The 24,501-nt window shown below is 40.2% G+C and overlaps 1 protein-coding gene across 4 annotated transcripts in view; it reads right to left on the bottom strand.

Moving 5' to 3' along the window:
• Nucleotides 1–24,501, bottom strand: part of LOC121385560 — a 93,130-nt gene that overhangs the window by 21,774 nt on the left and 46,855 nt on the right. For all 4 annotated transcript variants that reach the window (XM_041516280.1, XM_041516281.1, XM_041516279.1 and 1 more), the window contains 12 exons: nucleotides 22,960–23,015; nucleotides 21,716–21,865; nucleotides 20,611–20,725; nucleotides 17,226–17,459; nucleotides 15,494–15,771; nucleotides 14,482–14,665; nucleotides 10,825–10,950; nucleotides 9,078–10,030; nucleotides 6,644–6,940; nucleotides 4,458–4,537; nucleotides 3,727–3,829; nucleotides 2,522–2,675 (listed from right to left, as the gene is read on the bottom strand). In XM_041516280.1, the coding sequence (XP_041372214.1) occupies nucleotides 2,522–2,675; nucleotides 3,727–3,829; nucleotides 4,458–4,537; nucleotides 6,644–6,940; nucleotides 9,078–10,030; nucleotides 10,825–10,950; nucleotides 14,482–14,665; nucleotides 15,494–15,771; nucleotides 17,226–17,459; nucleotides 20,611–20,725; nucleotides 21,716–21,865; nucleotides 22,960–23,015 (2,730 nt within the window). The remainder of the gene's footprint in view (nucleotides 1–2,521; nucleotides 2,676–3,726; nucleotides 3,830–4,457; nucleotides 4,538–6,643; nucleotides 6,941–9,077; nucleotides 10,031–10,824; nucleotides 10,951–14,481; nucleotides 14,666–15,493; nucleotides 15,772–17,225; nucleotides 17,460–20,610; nucleotides 20,726–21,715; nucleotides 21,866–22,959; nucleotides 23,016–24,501) is intronic.

The following is a 24,501-nucleotide window of genomic DNA, read 5'->3' as shown; positions in this document are numbered from 1 at the left end:
AGGTAGCGAACTGGTTTGGGGACGAAATATGGATTTTAAAAAAACCCCGGAAGTATAACAAACTATTTCGTTAAGAGGCGACCTTTGGGACATACCGTAGTGCACAGTCTTGTGATATCATTCCGCCACAGTGTAAAATGTTTACATATTCGAAATGCAGGAATTTCTATTTTTTTATGACAAATATTCAATTGTTTGAAGGTAGGTAATAAATAAAATACCACACTCGTTTTCGCTAGACATCATTTTTACGAAACTCGTGAACTTCCCAAGGTATCTGACCTCACTTTCGTTCGGTCAGATACCTTGGGAAGTTCACTCGTTTCGTAAAAATAATATCTAGCGAAAACTCGTATAGTATTCTATATATATACTGTCATGTCTAACAATGCAGTGTAAATACACCATATACACATGTCATGTCTAAGAAAGAAAGTAGTGCCAAAACTACGACCCTATAGAATACCATCTCTTGCAGTGTCGGATATTTCATTATTAAGTAACCACAAATACAATACTCGAGACCATCACCTGTGGTGTCTGATGTTTCTTCATTAAGTAACCACCTACACAATACCTGAGATCATCTCTTGTGATGTCTGATGTTTCTTCATTACGTAACCACCTACATAATACCTGAGATCATCTCTTGTGATGTCTGATGTTTCTTCATTAAGTAACCACCTATACAATACCTGAGACCATCTCCTGTGATGTCTGATGTTTCGTCATTAAGTAACCACCTACACAATACCTGAGATCATCTCTTGTGATGTCTGATGTTTCTTCATTAAGTAACCACCTATATATACCTGATACCATCTCTTGAGGTGTCTGATGTTTCCTCATTAAGTAACCACCTATACAATACCTAATACCATCTCTTGTGATGTCTGACGTTTCTTCATTAAGTAACCACCTATATATACCTGATACCATCTCTTGTGGTGTCTGATGTTTCTTCCTTAAGTAACCACCTATATATTACCTGATACCATCTCTTGTGATGTCTGGTGTTTCGTCATTAAGTAACCACCTATACAGTACCTAATATCATCTCTTGTGATGTCTGGCGTTTCGTCATTAAGTAACCACCTATACAGTACCTAATACCATATCTTGTGATGTCTGGTGTTTCGTCATTAAGTAACCACCTATAAAATACCTAATACCATCTCTTGTGATGTCTGACGTTTCTTCATTAAGTAACCACCTATACAATACCTGATACCATCTCCTGTGGTGTCTGACGTTTCTTCATTAAGTAACCACGTATACAATACCTAATACCATGTCTTGTGATGTCTGACGTTTCTTCATTAAGTAACCACCTATATATACCTGATACAATCTCTGGTGGTGTCTGATGTTTCCTCATTAAGTAACCACCTATACAATACCTGAGACCATCTCTTGTGATGTCTGATGTTTCTTCATTAAGTAACCACCTATACAATACCTGATACCATCTCTTGTGATGTCTGGTGTTTCGTCATTAAGTAACCACCTATACAGTACCTAATACCATCTCTTGTGATGTCTGGTGTTTCGTCATTAAGTAACCACTTATACACTACCTGATACCATCTCTTGTGGTGTCTGATGTTTCTTCATTAAGTAACCACCTATACAATACCTGATACCATCGCCTGTGATGTCTGATGTTTCGTCATTAAGTATCCACCTATACAATACCTGAGACCATCTCCTGTGATGTCTGATGTTTCGTCATTAAGTAACCACCTATACAATACCTGAGACCATCTCTTGTGATGTCTCATGTTTCGTCATTAAGTAACCACCTATACAATACCTGATACCATCTCTTGTGATGTCTGATGTTTCTTCATTAAGTAACCACCTATACAATACCTGAGACCATCTCTTGTGATGTCTGATGTTTCGTCATTAAGTAACCACCTATACAATACCTGAGACCATCTCTTGTGATATCTGGTGTTTCGTCATTAAGTAACCACCTATACAATACCTGAGACCATCTCCTGTGATGTCTGATGTTTCGTCATTAAGTAACCACCTATACAATACCTGAGACCATCTCCTGTGATGTCTGGTGTTTCGTCATTAAGTAACCACCTATACAATACCTGAGACCATCTCTTGTGATGTCTCGTGTTTCGTCATTAAGTAACCACCTATACAGTACCTGAGACCATCTCTTGTGATGTCTAATGTTTCTTCATTAAGTAACCACCTATACAATACCTGAGACCATCTCTTGTGATGTCTGATGTTTCTTCATTAAGTAACCACCTATACAATACCTGAGACCATCTCCTGTGATGTCTGATGTTTCTTCATTAAGTAACCACCTATACAATACCTGAGACCATCTCTTGTGATGTCTGATGTTTCTTCATTAAGTAACCACCTATACAATACCTGAGACCATCTCTTGTGATGTCTGATGTTTCTTCATTAAGTAACCACCTATACAATACCTGATACCATCTCTTGTGATATCTAATGTTTCTTCATTAAGTAACCACCTATACAATACCTGAGACCATCTCTTTCTGTGTCTGATTCTGTTCTTGTCCTTGATATGCACGTACAGAAGGTTCTCTCCTGGCATCTGCCAAACCAGCTGTGCTCCGTAGGGCGTGACCACTTTGTACGGGTTGTGAACAGCCATTGGCCGGTTGTGTACACAACTATAAGAGAGGAACGGAAAGGAATATTCTTCTAGCAACGCCTCAACACGTAAAGAATTTTTGGTGTTTCTTGTGTAGGCCTAACATATGATTATTTTGATATAACCTCCCCCCCCCACAAACAACCCCTAAACAACCCCAAAGAAAGAAACAAAAAAAACCCACATACGTGCGCGCATAACAAAACAAAAACTAAACAAAAAAACCTTCATAAACCCTATACACCCCCCCCCCCCCCCCCCCCCCCCAATTTAAAAAAAAAAAAAAACCTAAACAAAACCCCTAAACAAAACTTGAACAAAAGCTAAAAAAAACGCACAAAGCTGGTAAAACACCACCAATAACCTCCTCTAAAATTATCTTTATTACCCAACGTAATATTGAATGAGCGGAATAACTGACAAATAGCTGAGGGGCGAATTGGTTCAAATGGGTGAGAATTGGTTCAACTGGGTGAGAATTGGTTAAACCGGGTGAGAATTGGTTCAACTGGGGGCTAACTGGTTAAACTGGGGGGGGGGGGGGCAACTGACATGTGGTGAACTGGTTTGGTATCGAAAAATCGGGTATCTAATAGGAATGAGAAGGGAAAACTCCTGTCACAACTTCGAGGTGGGGGGTGTAGGGACCTGAGAGGTGGGAGGGGGGGGGGGGCTGTACCCCCAAACTTACCTATTACATCCGTAGATATATTAATGTCATCAATGGGTCAACGATTATCCCCAAACATTTCTGCACACGCGCTTCGCACACCCTACATTATTGTTTTACAGAAGACAAAGCTTTCTTCTTTTTTTCTTTCTTTTAAACTATTTTCGTGCTTATATCCAATCAAGGTTCAAGCACGCTGTCCTGGGCACACACCTCAGCCACCTGGGCTGTCTGTTCAGGAGAGTGAGCATTTGTTGTTGGTTGTTAGTGAGAGAGAAGAAGGTATAGTGGCCTTACACCTACCCACTGAGTCGTTAAAACTCGCCCTGGGCTGCGAACCCAGTACCTACCAGCATTATGTCCGATGGCTTAACCACGTAGACAAAGCAAAAATGTGTACCTGCATGCTTCCGCCACGAGACTGACCAGCATTTTGACGTAACTATTAGCAACACATTTATCGTCATTGTCGATCTCCATGGCATCATCAAAGAAGATGTGTGCTGTGGATATACAAAATAAAATACATCAATATTGTGGTGTAGCACATCAACAGAATAAAATCTTAATCATCTGAATTAAGGGGGGGGGGGACACAAAATTAAGACGGGTTACATGTAGGCAGGGCCGGGTTTAGACCTTGGGGGGGGGGGGGGTCGGGGGCAATTGCCTCCTCTGCCCCCTTATTGCCTCCTTTGCCCCCTGTGCCCCTTTGCCCCCTTATAAATCCGGCACTGCATGTTGGGCCAAATTTACGAGTTAATGTCCCTGAACAGCCATGTGTCTTTGGTAATTTATTTTGGATGCTGGTCTGTGCATGTGCATGTACATGTGCATGTGCATTTGTCCGCGTTTAAGTCTTAAACTCATCATAAATAATGTCGCGATAATAACTTTACGTAACGTTTGTCTCATATTTTAAAATAAGAAAAGTGTTTCATCACATATACACACATATTCTGACACACGCGCGCGTGCACATACACACAGATACACACACACGCACACACACACGTACACAAACACACGTGGCACCCGTCGTAAGATGGGAATTACAACGTAACCGTCGTGTTGGCAAGTTAGTCGTGACAGTTGGTAGTCTGAGCCTGCATCAAATAATGAAACAAGTACCTTCATATTCGTAGAAGTTGGGATCATCTTCACCTGATATCATCATAGCTTGTTTCCTGTTCCACTGGTCAGCGTCCAGTCTGAAATAAACCAGTCATCTTAGTCACCTAGTTAGACCACTATTAAACTACTACAGTGAACTGACACAGAAGGTTAAAAACTGATTGAAATTGTGGGGGAAATATGTAGTCGAGCACCGTTGTGTCGATATCGTGGAGACCACAAAACAATATCGAGTTAACCAAATATCGACTCAAACGTTAATTGCAATGTGACGGCGAGTGTGTTCTGTATTGTGATTGGTTAATTACAATCTTTTTTCCGGGATCAAATGAAAATAACACCCGGAAAGCTAATGACGTCATTAGCAATTGGAACAGGCGAAGGGTTTATAGAGTTAGATTGTAGCGAGGTCTTCTTTTTAAAGAAATACCAAATATACAGTTAGTTCAGAAGAAAAACGATTCAGTTTACAATGGACATAACCATATGGAGTTTTTAGATTTGTGGGGGTTATTGTCTATTTGATGCCCGCAAATGTTAAAAAATATATAAATTTATCATATAATATCTTACATTTTCAGTGCAATCAAAGTATGTGATATTTTTCAGATCACATACTTTAAGAATTTGATAACTTTGCAAATTACATGTAAATTAATCGAGGTCACGGCACTAGGTTTATTGGCATTTAAGCAAACGTACTTGGGTAACACTCCATAATTGATGTATGCATTCATAGTCATCGAATAAAAAGATTTCAATGGCAATTTGACACTGTCCAGCGTTCAGAAAAAAACAAAAAAAAACGTTTAGCTTAAGTTTGTTTTGATGTAAGGATATCCATAATGACGTCATTTGAGTTTGACGTCATTTCCATTCAAAAATACACCGCGCCACATATTATTACATCATTTGAATATCTAGTAATGCCGGACTGGAATTAAAGTTGCGTGTACAGTTTACAAAAACACGTTGTATTAAGCTTGAGATTATATGATAAAGAGATTATTACCCTCGTGTATTTCGGTATCGTCAATATCATATATTAGGAATAAAAATAATAATTTTTATTCCTAATAGATGATATCGACGATACCGACAAATACTCTGGTAATAACCTCTATATATTAAAATAATGAGAATGATAGACAGAGGGTGATAGATGAGAAAGATGAATGAAATTGCTGAGCGGAATTTATCATTTGGCTTGAATAGGATAAAGCCGATATCCTACGTCATTAACTAGTTATTATCTTTATCTTGCAGGCCAAACAAATTAAGGGGAAAAGCTATTATTTCTGTTATTTAAACTACATTGTTCGACGACCTAGAGTTCAAATGAGCGATTCTGTAATGTAGCTATGCGTATGACGTCACATGCGTGACGTCAAAAGTCATTTTCTGCTACTATACATATATGACTTTCCTTTATCTGTCATCGTAATATGTCACTAGGAACATTTGTTACAGGATACATATTAATATCCTCTACGAGATACACGTAACTCTTTTTCAAAGCCAGCCTAATTTATTCAACATACACAAAGAAAAGAAGAAGACAGAAATGTTTTATTTAACGACGCACTCAACACATTTTATTTACGGTTATATGGCGTCAGACTAAGGACCAATCTAATTAAAATTAGCTCCACTATTACATGTGGATCTAACAGCAGCCCGTTGGAGCTCATGTCCAGTTGACCTTTCATTCGACCAATCAAAACCTTACTTGCAAAATCATGCCAGTGATTTGAAAAGAATTTGAAAACATTCGGGATTATGTTGAGGGTATACGAAACGATTCGGGTGAATTACGAAGTATGCCGGAAACTAATTGCAATATAAATTTTTATATAAAATTCGTTTCAAGACGAAAAAACCCCACAACGTGATGGTATAGCCATAAAATCTGTTTATACTAGTATACATTTATACGTTTATTACTGCACCTTTCCACCTGTTATAGACCAACAAGTTCGCCTGTTGCATAAATAGTCTCGCCCGATATTTGTATGCTCCCGAATAACGCTATAAAAGGCGAAGTGTAATTGGTCGATATTAAAATTGTTATTTATAGATGAAATGCCACCTGAACATGCTGTTAGATCTACTGGTAGACCCAGTAGAGCTAAGTTTAATCAGATTGGTTAAGGACCACACAGCAATACACACAATACACAAACCTGTGAAGTGACTTCAACAGCTGAACCATCTCCACTCGATTTTCGTGCCACATTGTTGCGCATGCGTATATCCGGGGTACGTCCTGTATGTCGAGATCGGATGCTTCGGGCTCGGCGAAATCCACCGCCTCACCGTCTGCCACTCTGTTCTCTTTCCAGTGGAGCTCGTACGTCTCGATGATGTTGAAGTGGGTGTCCTCGTGTTGACGCTTAATAACCTTCCGTGTGTCTCGTCTTCGGTTCAGCAGCAGGTTCTCCGTCGTCAGGATCCCACAGTACATCGGGTTGGTGAACATTCTACAAATAAAAGAAAGAAAGAAATGTTTTATTTAACGACGCACTCAACACATTTACGGTTATATGGCGTCAGACATATGGTTAAGGACCACACAGATTTTGAGAGGAAAACCGCTGTCGCCACTTCATGGGCTACTCTTTCCGATTAGCAGCAAGGGATCTTTTATGTGCGCTTCCCACAGGCAGGATAGCACAGACCATGGCCTTTGTTGAACCAGTTATGGATCACTGGTCGGTGCAAGTGGTTTACACCTACCCATTGAGCCTTGCGGAGCACTCACTCAGGGTTTGGAGTCGGTATCTGGATTAAAAATCCCATGCCTCGACTGGGATCCGAACCCAGTACCTACCAGTCTGTAGACCGATGGCCTAACCACGACGCCACCGAGGCCGGTATTCTGCAAATAAGACGCACATTTCCGTATGTCCGTAATGTGATTGCGTGTGTGTGTGTGTGTGTGTGCGCGCGTGCGCGCGCGCATATGTGTGTGTGTGTGCGCATATCTGTGTGTGTGCGCATATGTGTGTGTGTGTGTGTGTGTGTGTGTGCGCATATGTGTGTGTGCCCACTCACGTTTTGGCACCTTCCTACGCCCGTGTGTAATTAATGATGTCTTCATGCGCACATGGGCGGGACATTTCCCAGTTGTAAAGCGTCCGCCTGATGCGTGGTCGGTCTAGGATCGGTCCCCGTCGGTACGGCGTCATATAAATAGAATCTCCTCAACATATTTGCCTGGGCCTCATTCCACGATGCGATCTTAACCCTAATATCACCTTAAGTGGATAACTACTTGAAGCACTGAAGGTGATCTTTCAATGTGCTCTATTGGTGTCAAAGATTTTTTTTTTAATGTGATCTTAGCGCAGAGATCGCTTCTTCGAACGTGGCCCTGTAAAGTAATTGCTAACGATCAGTCATTACTGATGGGGCATCACACGAAACCACAATGTATTTCGACCTTAGATAAGTTTGTTTTGTTCAACAACACCTTTACAGCAGTGTCTGCGGGGATGTTACCAACAGTTTGGAAAACTAAAGATCTTCTGTATTTAGATAGCCTAAGTGTGACGTCACATTTATAAAATGCCTATACATAGCATCCCGAAACATCTCTCAGTTTCCTGTCTTGGACAGAGAGGCCGGCCAAGGCCGACACCTGTGCCCACGACAGGCGTGCGCTACAACAGCTTGCTCTGAACGTGCACGTAAAACCCTTTGACCTGACCTGACCTGACCTGATCCCTCAGTTCAGTGGAAGAACCCTCCTGCTTCGGAGTTGGTCACTGGCGAAGTCAGAGGCTAAATCCGAAGTGGGCGTGCCTGAACCCTCGTGGATAGGGGCACGTTAATAGAGTTTCCCAGTTCCCCAGTGGAAGAACTGCACACGACCGGTTACGTGATAAAAACAAAATTAGGACGACGACTGTTCAGCAATATATTGTTCTGTTATGACGTCACCGACGACGTACCAAGCATGGTATAGACCACACTTTAGGTTGAGAAGACCAGACTGGACCATTGCACTCTTAAAATAGTAATAATAATAATAAAAAGAAAGTTTATTTTGTTTACCGACACCTCTAGAGCACATTGATTATTAATCATCGGCTATTGGATGTCAAACATTTGGTAATTATTATAGTCTTAGAGAGGAAACCCGCTACATGTTTTCATTAGTAGCAAGGGATGTTTTATATGCATAATTCCATAGACAGGATAACACATACCACGTCCTTTGATGTACCAGTCGTGGTGCACAGGCTGAAGCGTGTCCACCGACGGGGATCGATCCCAGACCGACCGCGCATTAAGCGAGCCCTTTACCACTGGGCAACGTCCTGCCCCTTATTAATAATAAATACATGGCAAACAAAACATTTTGACTTATATAAACATGTAGGTATCACTGAGATTTTAATGATGCACAGAAACGTATGTATGGATGGATGGATGGAAGAAAGAAAGAAAGAAAGGAAGGAAGGAAGGAAGGAAGGAAGGAAGGAAGGAATGGATGGATGGATGGATGGAAGGATGGATGGATAGATATTATTTATATATAGAGAGAGATATTCACCAGGGGCGGGGGAGGGGGGCATTAGGTTGCAGACGCGTTTACCTTCAATTTTTACTAACCTTTCAAATTTAGCCAAATTTTCTTGTCGCGGAAACCAGATATGACGTGTAAGCCAGAGCAGAGATAGCCACCAGACAATCCCGCCCACCAAGTGGTGCCAGTTCTCCATCAGACCTGGATATTTCGAGGAGCTGTCGGTCATGATGTAGCGCAGCATATTGTACTGGCTGTTGAGAACAAACACGCAGTAGGCCACAGGCGTGGACAGAACCAGTGGCACGGAGAAGGAGAAGTTCTGCATCCGTAGCTTGCAGGCGATGTAGCCTATATAGTAGGCCACGAGGCTTGAAAATACCAGACCGAACACAGGCCCGATGGTAAGCAGGTCGTTCCCGGAGTCGGTGAGAGACTTCATGGTGGACGGCAGATCGAAACTGAGATTGTCCTGGAAGAAGTAAGCCAGAATGGTGGTCAGGATGATCTTCCACAGGTGGGTCAGCATGAACAGACCTGACCGTCCTTCCTGCAGCTCGTAGCGAGCCTTCAGGATGAAGCTGCCAACGCCACGTGGTTTGATCTTGCAGAAGAACCGATCGTCCGTGAAGTTTTCCCAGTTTCCAAAAGAGACAAACACAAATGCTGCCGTGACGGTCAGGATTGGTATGGTCTCTTTGCTTTCGGAACCTTTCTTTAGTAAATCCCACATTACGATGGATGGAATGACGGATAGCTGGGCCAGGAGAACGACAATGTCCAGTAAGGTCTTCGTCACTCGTCCGCATTTCGAGTTGCAGCATGTTCTCATGTTCAGACAGCAGGTTTTGTTTCCTCTGGCGGTGAGATGAGGATCCGATTCCTGTCTGACGTCGTGACAGCTGATGAGTCTCAACAGACAAGGCAGCGCGGCCACAGAACTAATAAGTGCAATGCCGGTAAACTGGTCGGCAAAGGGCAGAATACGGAATATTAGCAGACACATTCCAAACGAATGAAGTGTTTCCATGACGAATGCCTGGAATGACATATATACAATCAATAAATACATCAAATAAAGTATTTCATTTCAATTCAACTTATTTTCGTGCTTATATCCTATTAAGGTTCACACACGCTGCCCTGGGCACACACACCTCAGCTATTTGGGCTGTTTGTCCAGGACAGTGGATTAGTGAGAGAAAATAGGGTGGAGTGGTCTTACACCTACCCACTGAGTCGTTAAAAGTCTTCTCTGGGTGGGAGCCGGTACCGCGCTACGGACCCAGTACCTACCATCCTTATGTCCAGTGGCTTAACCACGACACCACCGACAACAGTCAATCAAGTACATTTAAAATGGTTTTAAAAGCCAGGAATCATATACAATGCTATTATATTATTTTTTTTTTTTTTTTTTTTTTTTTTTTTTTTTTTTTTTTTTTAGCAGGAACAAAGAGTAATTTCATAACGTAAACGTGATATTACAGACATTGTTATTAAAGTACACTGTATATTGAAAATTGTTTTATTCTATTTGAAGGAAAACGTATTCCATGACGAAATCGTAATATCTTCTTACAATATCCAGCAAAAGCTTCCAGTTGCAATGCAGTTTTCTTGAAAAACTCGAAATCCCTTCAAGTAAGTTCGAGTAATCGTAGTTTGATTTTGTATGTGTGTGTGTGTGTATATGTGTGTGTGTGTGTGTGTGTGTGTGTGTGTGTGTGTGTGTGTGTGTGTGTGTGTGTATGTGTGTGTGTACATATATATAACATGTCAGCAATAAAAAGTGTTTTATTATTTTATTCCAGAATATTTCGAAGTACTTACCAGACAAAATGTTGAAAGTGACGGCATGCCAACGCCCCCAAACAGCCACTTGAAAAATGCCATGAACGACGTCAGTGCATACGGTACGACCACGACGACGACAGTTAGCAGGTATCTAGCACTGTCCTACAACACAAGAAGAAACACGATCTTGTATCTGAGGTCAGATTAACTATAGTATCGAGTGCTGATATTTTAATCTATTCTATTATATTAATTATCTATTATTTATACTCTCTTCTCATCGGATCTATTCTGATCTATTTTCTGTTATTTCTCCTTTCTATTCTAATCTGTTCTATTTTCTATTATTGTGATTCTTCTTTGTTCTACTCTATTCTAGTTTATGTTACTCTGTTCTACTTTCTATTCTATTCTAGTCTATTCAAGTTTAGTATATTCTATTCCATTATATATATATTTTTTTCTTTTTTTTTTCTTCTTTTTTTTTTTTTTGGGGGGGGGGGGGAGGGGCGTTGTAGAAGGTTATAGCAGGAGTGATGAAAAGCTATATAATTCGAGAAATTAACATAATTTTTATTTATTTTTTGTGCAGATATTTTAAAAATATATGTTTGTTTGTTTGCTTGGTTGCGTTTTTGTATTTTGTTTGTTTTTGTTTTCTTTTGTTTTAATTGTTTGTTTTTCTTTATTTCTTTCTGTAAGTTTTTGTTATTTTTGTTGGTGTGGTGTGGTGTGTTGTGTTGCTGGGGGGGGGTTTTCTCTCTTTTTTTTCTCTTTTTTTTTTTTTTTTTTTTTTTTTTTTTGGGGGGGGGGGGTGGGGGGGGTGGGGTGGGGGGAAGCAGGGTTGGAGGTTTAATCTGGCTTTGAACACCGCCGGTTCTAGCTGACAACCTTTCATATTATAGTCTTTCTAATGAAACGTTAGCAGCAGACATTGTTACTATAACATACCTATTTTTTATTTATCGACACTACTAGATCACATTGATTTAATAATGATCGGCTACTTCACGACAAACATTTCGTAATTCTGACTCGTGGTTTTCACTGCAAAACCTGCTACATGTTTCTAGTAGCAGTGATGTATCATTTATAATAACTTTCCCATAGACATGACATCACATACCACACCCTTTGACATACCAGACAGTCGTTGTGCAGTGGTTGGAAAGGGAAAACACAATCAGATAAAACTACAATCAGAGAATGCGTTCTACGACTCAGGCACGCACGCACACATTTATTAAAATATATATTATTTAATACACTAGACAACATTAGTTAAGGGACACTAGATATGTTCGGTTTGTTTGTCTAAAAATGGTTTTAGAAAACACAAATTCTTCCTTTCTGGGGGGGGGGGGGGGAGGTATAGACGTTGGAGCGTCTTCTTAAACGTAATGATTTAAACAACAATTCTAAGTATAAAAAGTTTGTTTTGTTTAACAACATCACTAGAGAAATGACAAGCATAAAACGTTTGTTTTGTTTACCGACATCACTAGAGAAATGACAAGTATAAACAGTTTGTTTTGTTTTACAGCATCACTAGAGAAATGACAAGTATAACAAGTTTGTTTTGTTTAACAACATCACTAGAGAAATGACAAGTATAAGACGTTTGTTCTGTTTGACGACATCACTAGAGAAATGACAAGTATAACAAGTTTGTTTTGTTTTACAGCATCACTAGAGAAATGGCAAGCATAAAACGTTTGTTTTGTTTACCGACATCACTAGAAAAATGACAAGTATAACAAGTTTGTTTTGTTTAAAAACATCACTAGAGAAATGACAAGTATAAGACGTTTGTTCTGTTTTACAGCATCACTAGAGAAATGGCAAGCATAAAACGTTTGTTTTGTTTACCGACATCACTAGAGAAATGACAAGCATAAAACGTTTGTTTTGTTTACCGACATTACTAGAGCAATGACAAGCATCGTCTCGAACCATCGTGGAAAGAACCTGGCCGAATTCGCGTATGACTAAGGGGGGGGGGGGGGGGGGGTCAGGGGTCGGAACCACAATACGTCTGCTACAGCATTTCTTTTTCAATATTTGTTTGGCTTCAACCTCTACAAACGTTTCTCGCAAAAGTCTAGACCTGTCTCTACTAAACTCCCTACATACGAGACTGAGAAGTCATCGGGGATAAAACAAATTAAAGAGTCATTCCTGAGTTTGCAGCGTAGTAAGATAAACTATTTCTACGATTAAACTTACATATTAAATAAATTTTCTTGTTTAGTATATCCGAGTGTCTGTATATTAAATGTGTTTCTGGTCGTCTTAATATTTGTAAGAAGCCCAAATTGGATTTTGTCTTCAAATAATGTTATATGTACAAAAAATATATATTTTAGGAAATAAAATGAAATTTAACCTAGTACAAACAGAACGATCGGAAACACGTTTACTATACAGCCACTAATATTTTATGCAGAAAAATATATTTGATATGTAATTACAATAGCTAAAAATCTCGATAACATCTTAAAAATTGCAGCGAACTCAGGAATGGGTCGCTTGGTCTCCCCTCCCCCTTGAATCCGCCTCTGCAAGGTAGGGCCATGGGTGTTCTATTGCCTATGTACGTAACAGCTCCCTTTTTTATGAGTATTTATCTCTTGATGACAAAGAAAACTGTCAACGAAGCCTGAACGCTCGTTACAATCGTTAAAAAGTCTTTATTAGTCGATGCGGTGCGTAGCGGTGCGTTGCGGTGTGGTGTGATCAGGTGTGGTGTGGTGTGGTGTGGTGTGGTGTGGTGCGGTGTGGTGCGGTGCGGTGCGGTGCGGTGCGTTGAGGTGTGGTGTGGTGTGGTGCGGTGCGGTGCGGTGAGGTACGGTGCGGTATCGTGGTGGTGTGGCAGAAGTGCGGTGCGTTGCGTTGCGTTGCGTTGGGTCACACAGGCGGGGTGGGTTTGAACATCGCTGGTTCTGGTTGACAACCTTCCACATTATAACCTTTCTAATGAAGGGACATTCCTGAGTTTGCTGCAATGTTTAAGATGTTATCGACTAACAGAGACTTTTTAACGATTGTAATTACATATCAAATATATTTTTCTGCATAATATATTAGTGGCTTTATATTAAACGTGTTTCTGATCGTTCTAATATTTGTACTAGGTTAAATTTAATTTTATTTCTTAAAATACATTTTTTCTTACGTACGAAATTATCTGAAAACAAAATCCAGTTTGGGCTTATTACAAATATTAAGACGACCAGAAACACATTAAATATACAGATAATGATATTCTAAACAAGAAAATATATTTAATATGTAAGTTTAATCGTAGAAATATTTTATTAGTCGGAAACATCTTACAATGCAGCAAACTCAGGAATGTCCCTTTATTTAACTGTTGAGTATAGGTTAGTGCATTGACGTACTTGTTGTTGTACTTCCTTCTCCGACAGCTTTGGATTTGTATTATTGTGTAAACTTGGCAGAAGCACCATGTGAGTATTTGTCTCTTGGTGACAAAGAAAACTGTCAACGAAGGCTGAACGCTTGTTACAATCGCTAAAACGTCTTTGTTGGTCGATAACATCTTAAAAATTGCACCAAACTCAGGAATGTCCCTTTAAGAAAATGTGCCAAAATAATAACACTAGCAAAGAATTAGCAAAACTACTGGTCCTTAATTAACTGTGTTGAGTATAGGATATTGCATTGACGTACTTGATTTTTATCGTCTAAACTTGGCAGAAGCACCATGAGGCTGACTTTCTGGCCCACACAGGCGACGAGCAATACGAGAAAGAAGAAAAGGTAGAAAACCAGTTTCAACACTTTCATTGGCATTTGTTCGTGTACGTCTTTCACCGGAAGTTCTCGATCAACAATACGGAAGATGTCCCAGAACCTGTATAATAAAAAAAAAACGTCATGTTTTAAAGCTTTCATTGGCATTTGTTTGTGCACGTGTTTGACAGGACGTTCCCGATCAACAATTTGGAAGATGTCCCAGAACTTGTTTAATAATAAGAAGAAAACGTCATGTTTTGTTTAATGCTTTCATTGGTATTTGTTCATACACGTCTTTGATAGGAAGTTCCCGATGAACAATTCGGAAGATGTCCCAGAACCTGTATAATAATAACAAAACGTCATTTTCTAATGCTAAACTCAAACTGTTAACTGTCACGACGGAGATTGCCAACTCGACAGTCGCGTTGTAACCCCCCCCCCCCCACTACCACCACCACCACCACCACTCTCAACTTATATTTTCTATTAGTATCAAGGTATCTTTTATATATCATTCCACAGACATGATAGCACATACCACAGCCTTTGATATACCAGCCGTGGTGCACTAGCTAGAACGAGAACTAGCCGAAATGAGCCCACCGACGAGGATCGATCCTAGACTGACCGCGCATCAGGCGAGCGATTTATCACTGGGCTACATCCCACCCTCTGACTTAGTGTTACAGGGAGCCCAGTATGTTTTGGTTTTTATTAGTTAGATCAGGTCAGGTCAAAGGGCTTAAATTGCATATCCAGAGCAAGCTGTTGTAGCACACGCTTGTCATGGGCGCAGATATCGACTTCCGTCGGCCCCTCCGTCCAGGACAGGTTTTCATTAGTAGTAAGGGATCTTATAGATTGACCTTTCCACCGGCACGACAGCACATACCAGGGGCTTTGATATATCAGTTAAGAAAATTAGTAACAGTTGAATTCTTACGCTGTCTTCTGTTTTGTTTCCACTTCTTCTTCTTTGCTCTTCGCTGAGTCATTTCTTGACGGTAGAGGTGGGGAGTTCCCATGACCACCGCTGTCTATGTCAGGTTTTGTTTCTGTGGTTTTCTGTGAGCTCTGGCCCGAGGCCGAGGCCGAGCTCGAGCCCAAAGTCGAGGCCGAGGCAGAATCCGGGTTCGAATATAAAAGTGAGTTTGGGTTTATGTTGTTAACAATGATACTTGATGCTGGCGTTTGGACTTCGACTATTGGATCCAGGAAAGGCTGTTGATTATACAGAAACAAAAACCCCATATTAGTGATGTTTAATCCCACATTACATCGTGCACTTTATATAGACATAGCTACGGTAGTAATCAGTTGAATTAGATCTTCGCCTTATTTCTTACTGCCATTTAAAGTGTCAGACCCCATATTAGTGATGTTTAATCTCACGTTACATCGTGCACTTCATATAGACATAGCTACGGTAGTAATCAGTTGAATTAGATCTTCGCCTTATTTCTTAATGTCATTTAAAGTGTCATACCCCATATTAGTGATGTTTAATCCCACATTACATCGTGCACTTTATATAGACATAGCTACGGTAGTAATCAGTTGAATTAGATCTTCACCTTATTTCTTCCCCTTATTTAAAGTGTCAGACCCCATATTAGTGATGTTTAATCCCACATTACATCGTGCACTTTATATAGACATAGCTACTGTAGTAATCAGTTGAATTAGATCTTCGCCTTATTTCTTCCCGTCATTTAAAGTGTCAGACCCCATATTAGTGATGTTTAATCCCGCATTATATCTTTACGTCATTTAAAGTGTCAGACCCCACATTAGTGATGTTTAATCCCACATTACATCGTGCACTTTATATAGACATAGCTACGGTAGTAATTAATTGAATTAGATCTTCGCCTTATTTCTTCCCGTCATTTAAAGTGTCAGGCCCTAGATTTTGAATACTACAGCGTATTTTTCACTATTAGATCTGTTTTCAATAATTCATAATAAGACATTACTTAATTTTAGTGTCTAGTTTATCCATTTCCGAACATTTCTGGTGTTTGTAATATTTGTTGTGAAATTAAGTACACGTAGGCCTACCTCTGACAATTAATGGATATGTTTGTTTTGTTTAACGACACCACTCGAGAACACTGGTTTATTAATCATCGGCTATTGGATGTCAAACATATGGACATTTTGTCACAGTCATAGAGAGGAAACCCGCTACATTTTTCCGTTAGTAGCAAGGGATCTTTGATATGCACCATCCCACAGCCAGGGTAGCACATACCACGGTCTTTGATATACCAGTCGTGGAGCACTGGCTGTGACAGGAAATAGCCCAATGGGCCCACCGACGGGATCGATCCCAGACCGACTGTGCATCAAACGAGCGCGTTACCACTGGGTTACACCCCGCCCCAAATGGATGTGGAGATGATCTGTAGTACGTTTTATTGGATACTTCCCCTTCCCAACCTTCAATGACTCTCGTTTCACTCCATTTTAACTTAGAAATAGTACGATACAGGTTTTTAGATTAAGCAAACATAGTGTCTATTTTCACGGTCTGAAACAACAGGGTCCTGAGACTTTCATATACTTACCGTTTGTGACACCCAATAGTTGATGTGTATGTTTGTGCTGGGGTGTCGTTAAACATTCATTCATTCATTCATTCATTCATTTAATCGTTAACTGACTGCTCAAACCTTTAGTTCCTTTTTCAAGATCCCAGCTTTTGTTTTCCTTTCTTCTTCTTCTTTTCGTTTTCTTTCTTCTTGTATTCTTCTTTCTTCTTTCAATCTTTCTTCTTCTATTCTTCTTTCTTCTTTCAATCTTTCTTCTTCTATTCTTCTTTCTTCTTTCAATCTTTCTTCTTCTACTTCCTTAGCTGTTACAAGTCTCAGCGACAGCTTATCGTTGATTTCTTCTTTGAGAAATACCTGTAAAAAAACACAAAGCTATATAAGCTAGGTGTTAAATCAATCAATCAATTAATCTATCAATCAATCAAGCGTTTGATTCGTGCTTACACCCACAGACGGTTCACGCACGACTGTCTTGGGCACATTCTCCGACATCCCCTGGTGGATGTGTCCAAATCAGATGGGGGGTAAGTAAGTTACAATTTGAATCAGACAGAAGAGAGATAGAAAAAAAAACCTATTATTTTTAATGCATTATAATAACTAATTTTACAATTGGAATTACAAATCAAAACCGTGTCAGACACATGGACGACATCAGAGTCCTTCCCCTAACATGCCACACGTTCAGTACCTGGTGTACTCTCCTCTCACACGGACGACATCAGAGTCACTTCCTCTAACATGCCACATATTCATGTCCTGGTGTACTTTCCTCTCACACGGACGACATCAGAGTCACTTACTAAAACATGCCACATATTCATTTCCTGGTGTACCCTCCTCTAACATGGACAATGTCAGAGTCACTTCCTCTAACATGTCACATATTCATTTCCTGGTGTACACTTCTCTAACATGGACAACATCAGAGTCACTTTCTCTAACATGTCACATATTCATTTCCTGGTGTACACTTCTCTAACATGGACAACATCAGAGTCACTTTCTTTAACATGCCACATTTTCATTTCCTGGTGTACACTCATCAAACAAGGACGATACCAGAGTCACTTCCTCTAACATGCCACATGTTCATTTCCTGGTGTACCCTCCTTTAACACGGACGACATCAGAGTCACTTCCTCTAACATGCCACATATTCATTTCCTGGTGTACACCCCTCTAACACGGACGACATCAGAGTCACTTCCTCTAAAATGCCACATATTCATTTCCTGGGGTTCACTCATCTAACATGGACGACATCAGAGTCACTTCCTCTAACATGCCACATATTCATTTCCTGGTGTACACTCATCTAACACAGACGACATCAGAGTCACTTCCTCTAGCATGCCACATATTCATTTCTTGATGTACACTCATCTAACATGGACGACATCAGAGTCACTTCCTCTAACATGCCACATATTCATTTCCTGGTGTACACTCATCTCACATGGACGACATCAGAGTCACTTCCTCTAACATGCCACATATTCTTTTCCTGGTGTACACTCAGCTAACATGGACGACTTCAGATTCACTTCCTTTAACATGCCACATGTTCATTTCCAGGTGTACACCCCTCTAACATGGACGACATCAGAGTCACTTCCTCTAACATGCCACATATTCATTTCCTGGTATACACCCCTCTAACATGGACGACATCAGAAACACTTCCCCTAACATGCCACATATTCATTTCCTGGTATACACTCACCTAACATGGACGACACCAGAGTAACTTCCTTTAACATGCTACATGTTCATTTCCTGGTGTTCCGTCCTCTAACACGGACGACATAAGAGTCACTTCCTCTAACATGCCACATATTCAATTCATGGTGTACACCCCTCTAACATGGACGACATCAGAGTCACTTCCTCTAACATGCCACATATTCATATCCTGGTGTACACCCCTCTAACACGGACGACGTCAGAGTCACTTCCTCTAACATGCCACATATTCATTTCCTGGTGTACACTCATCTAACATGGACGACATCAGAATCACTTCCTCTAACATGCCACATATTCATTTCCTGGTGTACACCCCTCTAACATGGACGACATCAGAGTCACTTCCTCTAACATGCCACATATTCATTTCCTGGTATGCACCCCTCTAACATGGACGACATCAGAGTCACTTCCTCTAACATGCCACATATTCATTTCCTGGTGTACACCCCTCTAACACGGACGACATCAGAGTCACTTCCTCTAACATGCCACATATTCATTTCCTGGTGTACACTCATCTAACACGGACGACATCAGAGTCACTTCCTCTAACATGCCACATATTCATTTCCTGGTGTACACCCCTCTAACATGGACGACACCAGAGTCACTTCCTCGAAAATGCCACATGTTCATTTCCTGGTGTACACTTACCTAACACGGACGACATCAGAGTCACTTCCTCTAACATGCCACATATTCATTTCCTGGTGTACACCCCTCTAACACGGACGACATCAGAGTCACTTCCTCTAACATGCCACATATTCATTTCCTGGTGTACACTCATCTAACACGGACGACATCAGAGTCACTTCCTCTAACATGCCACATATTCATTTCCTGGTGTACACCCCTCTAACATGGACGACACCAGAGTCACTTCCTCGAAAATGCCACATGTTCATTTCCTGGTGTACACTTACCTAACACGGACGACATCAGAGTCACTTCCTCTAACATGCCACATATTCATTTCCTGGTGTACACCCCTCTAACATGGACGACACCAGAGTCACTTCCTCGAAAATGCCACATGTTCATTTCCTGGTGTACACTTACCTAACACGGACGACATCAGAGTCACTTCCTCTAGTATGCCACATGTTCAGTACCTGGTGTACTCTCCTCTCATATGGATGACATTCTGGACACGTCTTCTGATACTTGTGACCAGTCGTCTGATCGTCGACTGTGGGATTAGATCGTGTGCCATATTCCATGGATTTCTTAGGCTAGCTGCCTTGGGAGTTCTATGGCTTTCGTTTTGCGACCCAAAATATCCCACAAATGTTTGACAGGATTAACATATGAACTCCTCGCTGGGCAAGGGATCTGCTCAGTGGCCTTTATCTGCAAGTGATGGAGCACAGCACATGGCCTGGAGTTATCAATAATTATGGGACGCATGGCAAGTGCACAATTATTTTTGAAATGTTGAATACCTTCGATATCCAAAATGTCTGTCTGGTAATTATGTCCATCCAGGTTTCCATGCAACACCACCATGTTCAGCTTATGCTAGGCTCAGACTACCAACTGCCAGCAAAAAGTTAGCCAAGTTCCATGGACAACATCAGATGCCATGTAAGATAAATCAATGGTTACCAACCTGTGCTCTGCCCAGCTGCTACAATGATTAGACTCTACTAGAGTCTCGAGTCTAGACTAACAGTTTTGTAAGTACCAGATCAGAGCTCCTTGCCAAATAAGCCAGGTCCTCCCCATTTAAGATAAACCAACGGTTACCAACCTGTTCTCTGCCCAGCTTGTACAATGATTGGTCAGCATCAACAGTTGTCAAAATGGCTTCAGCGGCCTCAGATTTCTTTGGTATATTTCTGCACTCAGGATACAACAGGTAGTATCTAGAAAAAGAAGACCACGGTAGTTCATAGATCTGATATCCAATTTAAAATGATACTGTATTTCGATCACCAAACAGTTTATCTTATCGCTCTGATATCCGATTTAAAAAAAAAAAACGTCATCACATAGATCTAAAAATCAAATATAAAATGACACTGTACTTTGATCACCAAAAGGTTTATCGTATCGCGTTGATATCCGTTTTAAAATAAATAAATAAATAAATAAATACCCCAACAACAAAAAGAACATCACAACAACAACAACTACAACAGCCTCCCCCAAAAATTAAACATAATTGACAAATTAAAATAACATTTATTCGCATAAACGGACATGCAAATTCCTTGTTTGATACCTACTATCACGTTTTACATTTATCAGTTAATTCATCAATTAATTCATTCATGCATTCGTTAACTGGTCATTCATTCATTCATTCATTCATTCATTCGGTCCGTCGGTCATTCATTCGTCCACTCGCTAACTCGTTCGTACGTTCTTTCAATCATCTTTTCGTTTACTGGTCCGATTAATTCAAACAACGTTGTCCAGACCCACGAGCAGAGATAAAGTTCACTCAAGATTGTTTTGTTTAACATCACCAACAGAGCACAGTGATTAATTAATCATCGGCTATAATCAATTAAACAATGTGCTCTAGTGATGTCGTTAAACAAAAGAAACTGTTCACACAAAACATCGTATGGTTCGTCTACTCACGAACCCACTGACACTTCTGAGTGGCCCCATGTAAAAAAAAAGGTTTTGTGTTTAACGATACCATAGAGCACATTGATGTATTAATCATCGGCTACTGTATGTCAAACATTAGGCAATTTTGACATATAGTCTTAGTCGTGGTGCACTGGCTGGAACGAGAAATAGGCCAATGCCCACTGACGGGGATCGATCCTAGACCGACCGCGTATCAAGCGAGCGCTTTACCACTGGGCTACGTCCCGCCCCATGTCCCCAAGTGATAATACCTCTCAAAGAAGTCCTGGTATCGGAATCTGACCGGGTAGCCGAGCCTTCGGATCTGTGCCACCTCGGAAATGCCGTTGTACGTCAGCTGTTCAAGAACCTTGTCATCGTCAAACTCGTCAGGTGTCTGGTTTTCATTAGGCTTCACGCACCTGTCAATAGTTAAAGTTGGTTCTCTTTAACGAATCCACTAGAGCAAATCGATTTATCAATCATCGGCTACTGGATGAAGATACCACTATAGCAAATCGATTTATCAATCATCGGCTACTGGATGAAGATACCACCATAGCAAATCGATTTATCAATCATCGGCTACTGGATGGCAAGCATTTAGTCATTTTGATATATAGTCTTAGAGAGTTTGTTTTGTTTAAAGATACATAGCAAACTATCATCGGCAAATCGATTTATTGAATCATCGGTTATTTGTTTAAAGATGTCAAACATTTAGTAATCATCGGTTATTGGATGTCAAACATTTAGTAATTGTGATGTATAGTCTAAGTTTGTTTTGTTTAAGACACCACTAGAGCACATCGATTTATCAACCATCGGTTAATGGATGCCACACTTGGTAACCTTTTGCAAATAGTCTTAAAGAGAAAACTCGCTACATTTGTCCACTAGTAGCACGCGATCTTTTTTATATGCACCATCCCGCAAACAGGATAGCGCATACCACGGCCTTTGATATACCAGTTGTATATGTTAATAGCACCGGGTGGAAGATGTCATTAGTTTAAGATGTCCTTCTTTCAGAATCCTCAATCCCCATCCCCTCGAAAATCAGAACAACCCTTGGACATAGATAGATATACAGATAGATATACATAGACATAGCCATAGATATAGACATAGACATAGATATAGACAGATAGATAGATAGATAGATAGATAGATAGATAGATAGATAGATAGATAGATATACAGATATACAGATAGATATATAGATAGATAGATAGATAGATAGATAGATAGATAGATAGATAGATAGATAGATAGATATACATATAGATATACATATACATAGACATAGATATAGATATAGATAGATAGATATAGATATAGATAGATATAGATATAGATATAGATATAGAAAGATAGATATAGATAGAGATAGAGACAGGGATATATATATATATATATATATATATATATATATATATATATATATATATATATATATATATATATATCTTTTCTTTTTTTTCTTTTTTTTTCTCTTATTTTTTCGAAACAATACCTCACGAATCGAGCTTCTGCGGTCTCCATTCTAGTGAGTAATTCCTGCATGGAATTCTGAAAGTAACAAAAGATTACAAAACACATAAACAAATAATAAAATTAAATAAATAAACAAAGCAAGCATTGAGAGAGTACTGGTGAAGCAATTCTATCCCGGGTCAGATCCCTGGCTATCCAGAGACCGGACCCGTGACGGGCATGCCAGAAACCTTGGTGGTATAGCGGCATGTTAAAACAGTTCACGTTCAGAATTGATAAATTCCATATTTGACAGAGTTGTGGCCCTTGAATAAATTCCCATTAAAACGAAGTTTGTTTTGTTTGACAAAACCACTAAAGCACATTGACATATTAATCATCGGCTATTGCATGTAAAAATTTTGGTAAACTTTCGCATATAGTCTTAGAGAGGAAACCTGCTACATTTTTCCATCAGTAGCAAGGGATCCTTTATATGCACCATCCTATAGACAGGGTAGCTCATACCACGACCTTTGATGTACCAGTCGTTGTGCACTGTCTGGAGCGAGCAATTTCCATAAAAGTCAAAACGTTATTTGTAATTGTATAATGATAAAAACTATATACAAAATTTGAGCTCCGTATTCTGAGGGGATGCACTTTTGTTTTATTCGGTAAACAATAAAACATTATGTGGGACAGGCGGACTGACATAAAATACATACATGTAGTGGATAGACAGACAGAGCAAAATCTCTCTCTCTCTCTCTCTCTCTCTCTCTCTCTCTCTCTCTCTCTCTCTCTCTCTCTCTCTCTCTCTCTCTCTCCCTCTCCCTCTCTCTCTCTCTCTCTCAATCTCTATCTCTCCCTCCCTCCCTCCCTCCCTCTCTCTCTCTCTCTCTCTCTCTCTCTCTCTCTCTCTCTCTCTCTCTCTCTCTCTCTCTCTCTCTCTCTCTCTCTCTCCCTCCCTCCCTCCCTCTATCTCTCCCTTTCTCTCTTCTCTCTCTCTCTCTCTCTCTCTCTCTCTCTCTCTCTCTCTCTCTCTCTCTCTCTCTCTCTCTCTCCCTCCCTCCCTCCCTCCCTCCCTCTCTCTCTACCTCCCTCTCCCTCTTCCAATTTCAGCAAGCTGTGTGATTTTAATTACAGCACACAACAGTCATCTATAATTTCTGTAGAGAAAGACTCTAACTTCCATCCAATATTGACCACTTCCATCACAAACATCCCACAGTACACAGACAAGGCGTTCTGCCATCTCAGCTTGGTGTGTGTTTTACTGATCGCAGAGACTGGTCAATTCGTGCTGGAACACAATCCCACAACAGACCTTCCTCGCTTCATTAGATCTCTCCGCCAATTGCTTGATTCAGTATTTGCTCCGTCACAACCAATATGGAAGAAATCACTCCACATAAATATTTTTGGAAAGGGTTCTCTATGGTAAATTAATACGATTTGAAATTTTATATTTTCTTGAAAAGTGTCATTATCTACAAAGAAATTGAGATTTTTCCGAGACAAATTTTTAACTTAATAAAATAAAAAGGGAGGTAATCCAGTGGTAAAGATATCTAACCAC

Source organism: Gigantopelta aegis, chromosome 11, assembly GCF_016097555.1.
Source record: "Gigantopelta aegis isolate Gae_Host chromosome 11, Gae_host_genome, whole genome shotgun sequence".
Taxonomy (NCBI): domain Eukaryota; kingdom Metazoa; phylum Mollusca; class Gastropoda; order Neomphalida; family Peltospiridae; genus Gigantopelta; species Gigantopelta aegis.
This window is presented reverse-complemented; position numbering and strand designations above follow the sequence as displayed.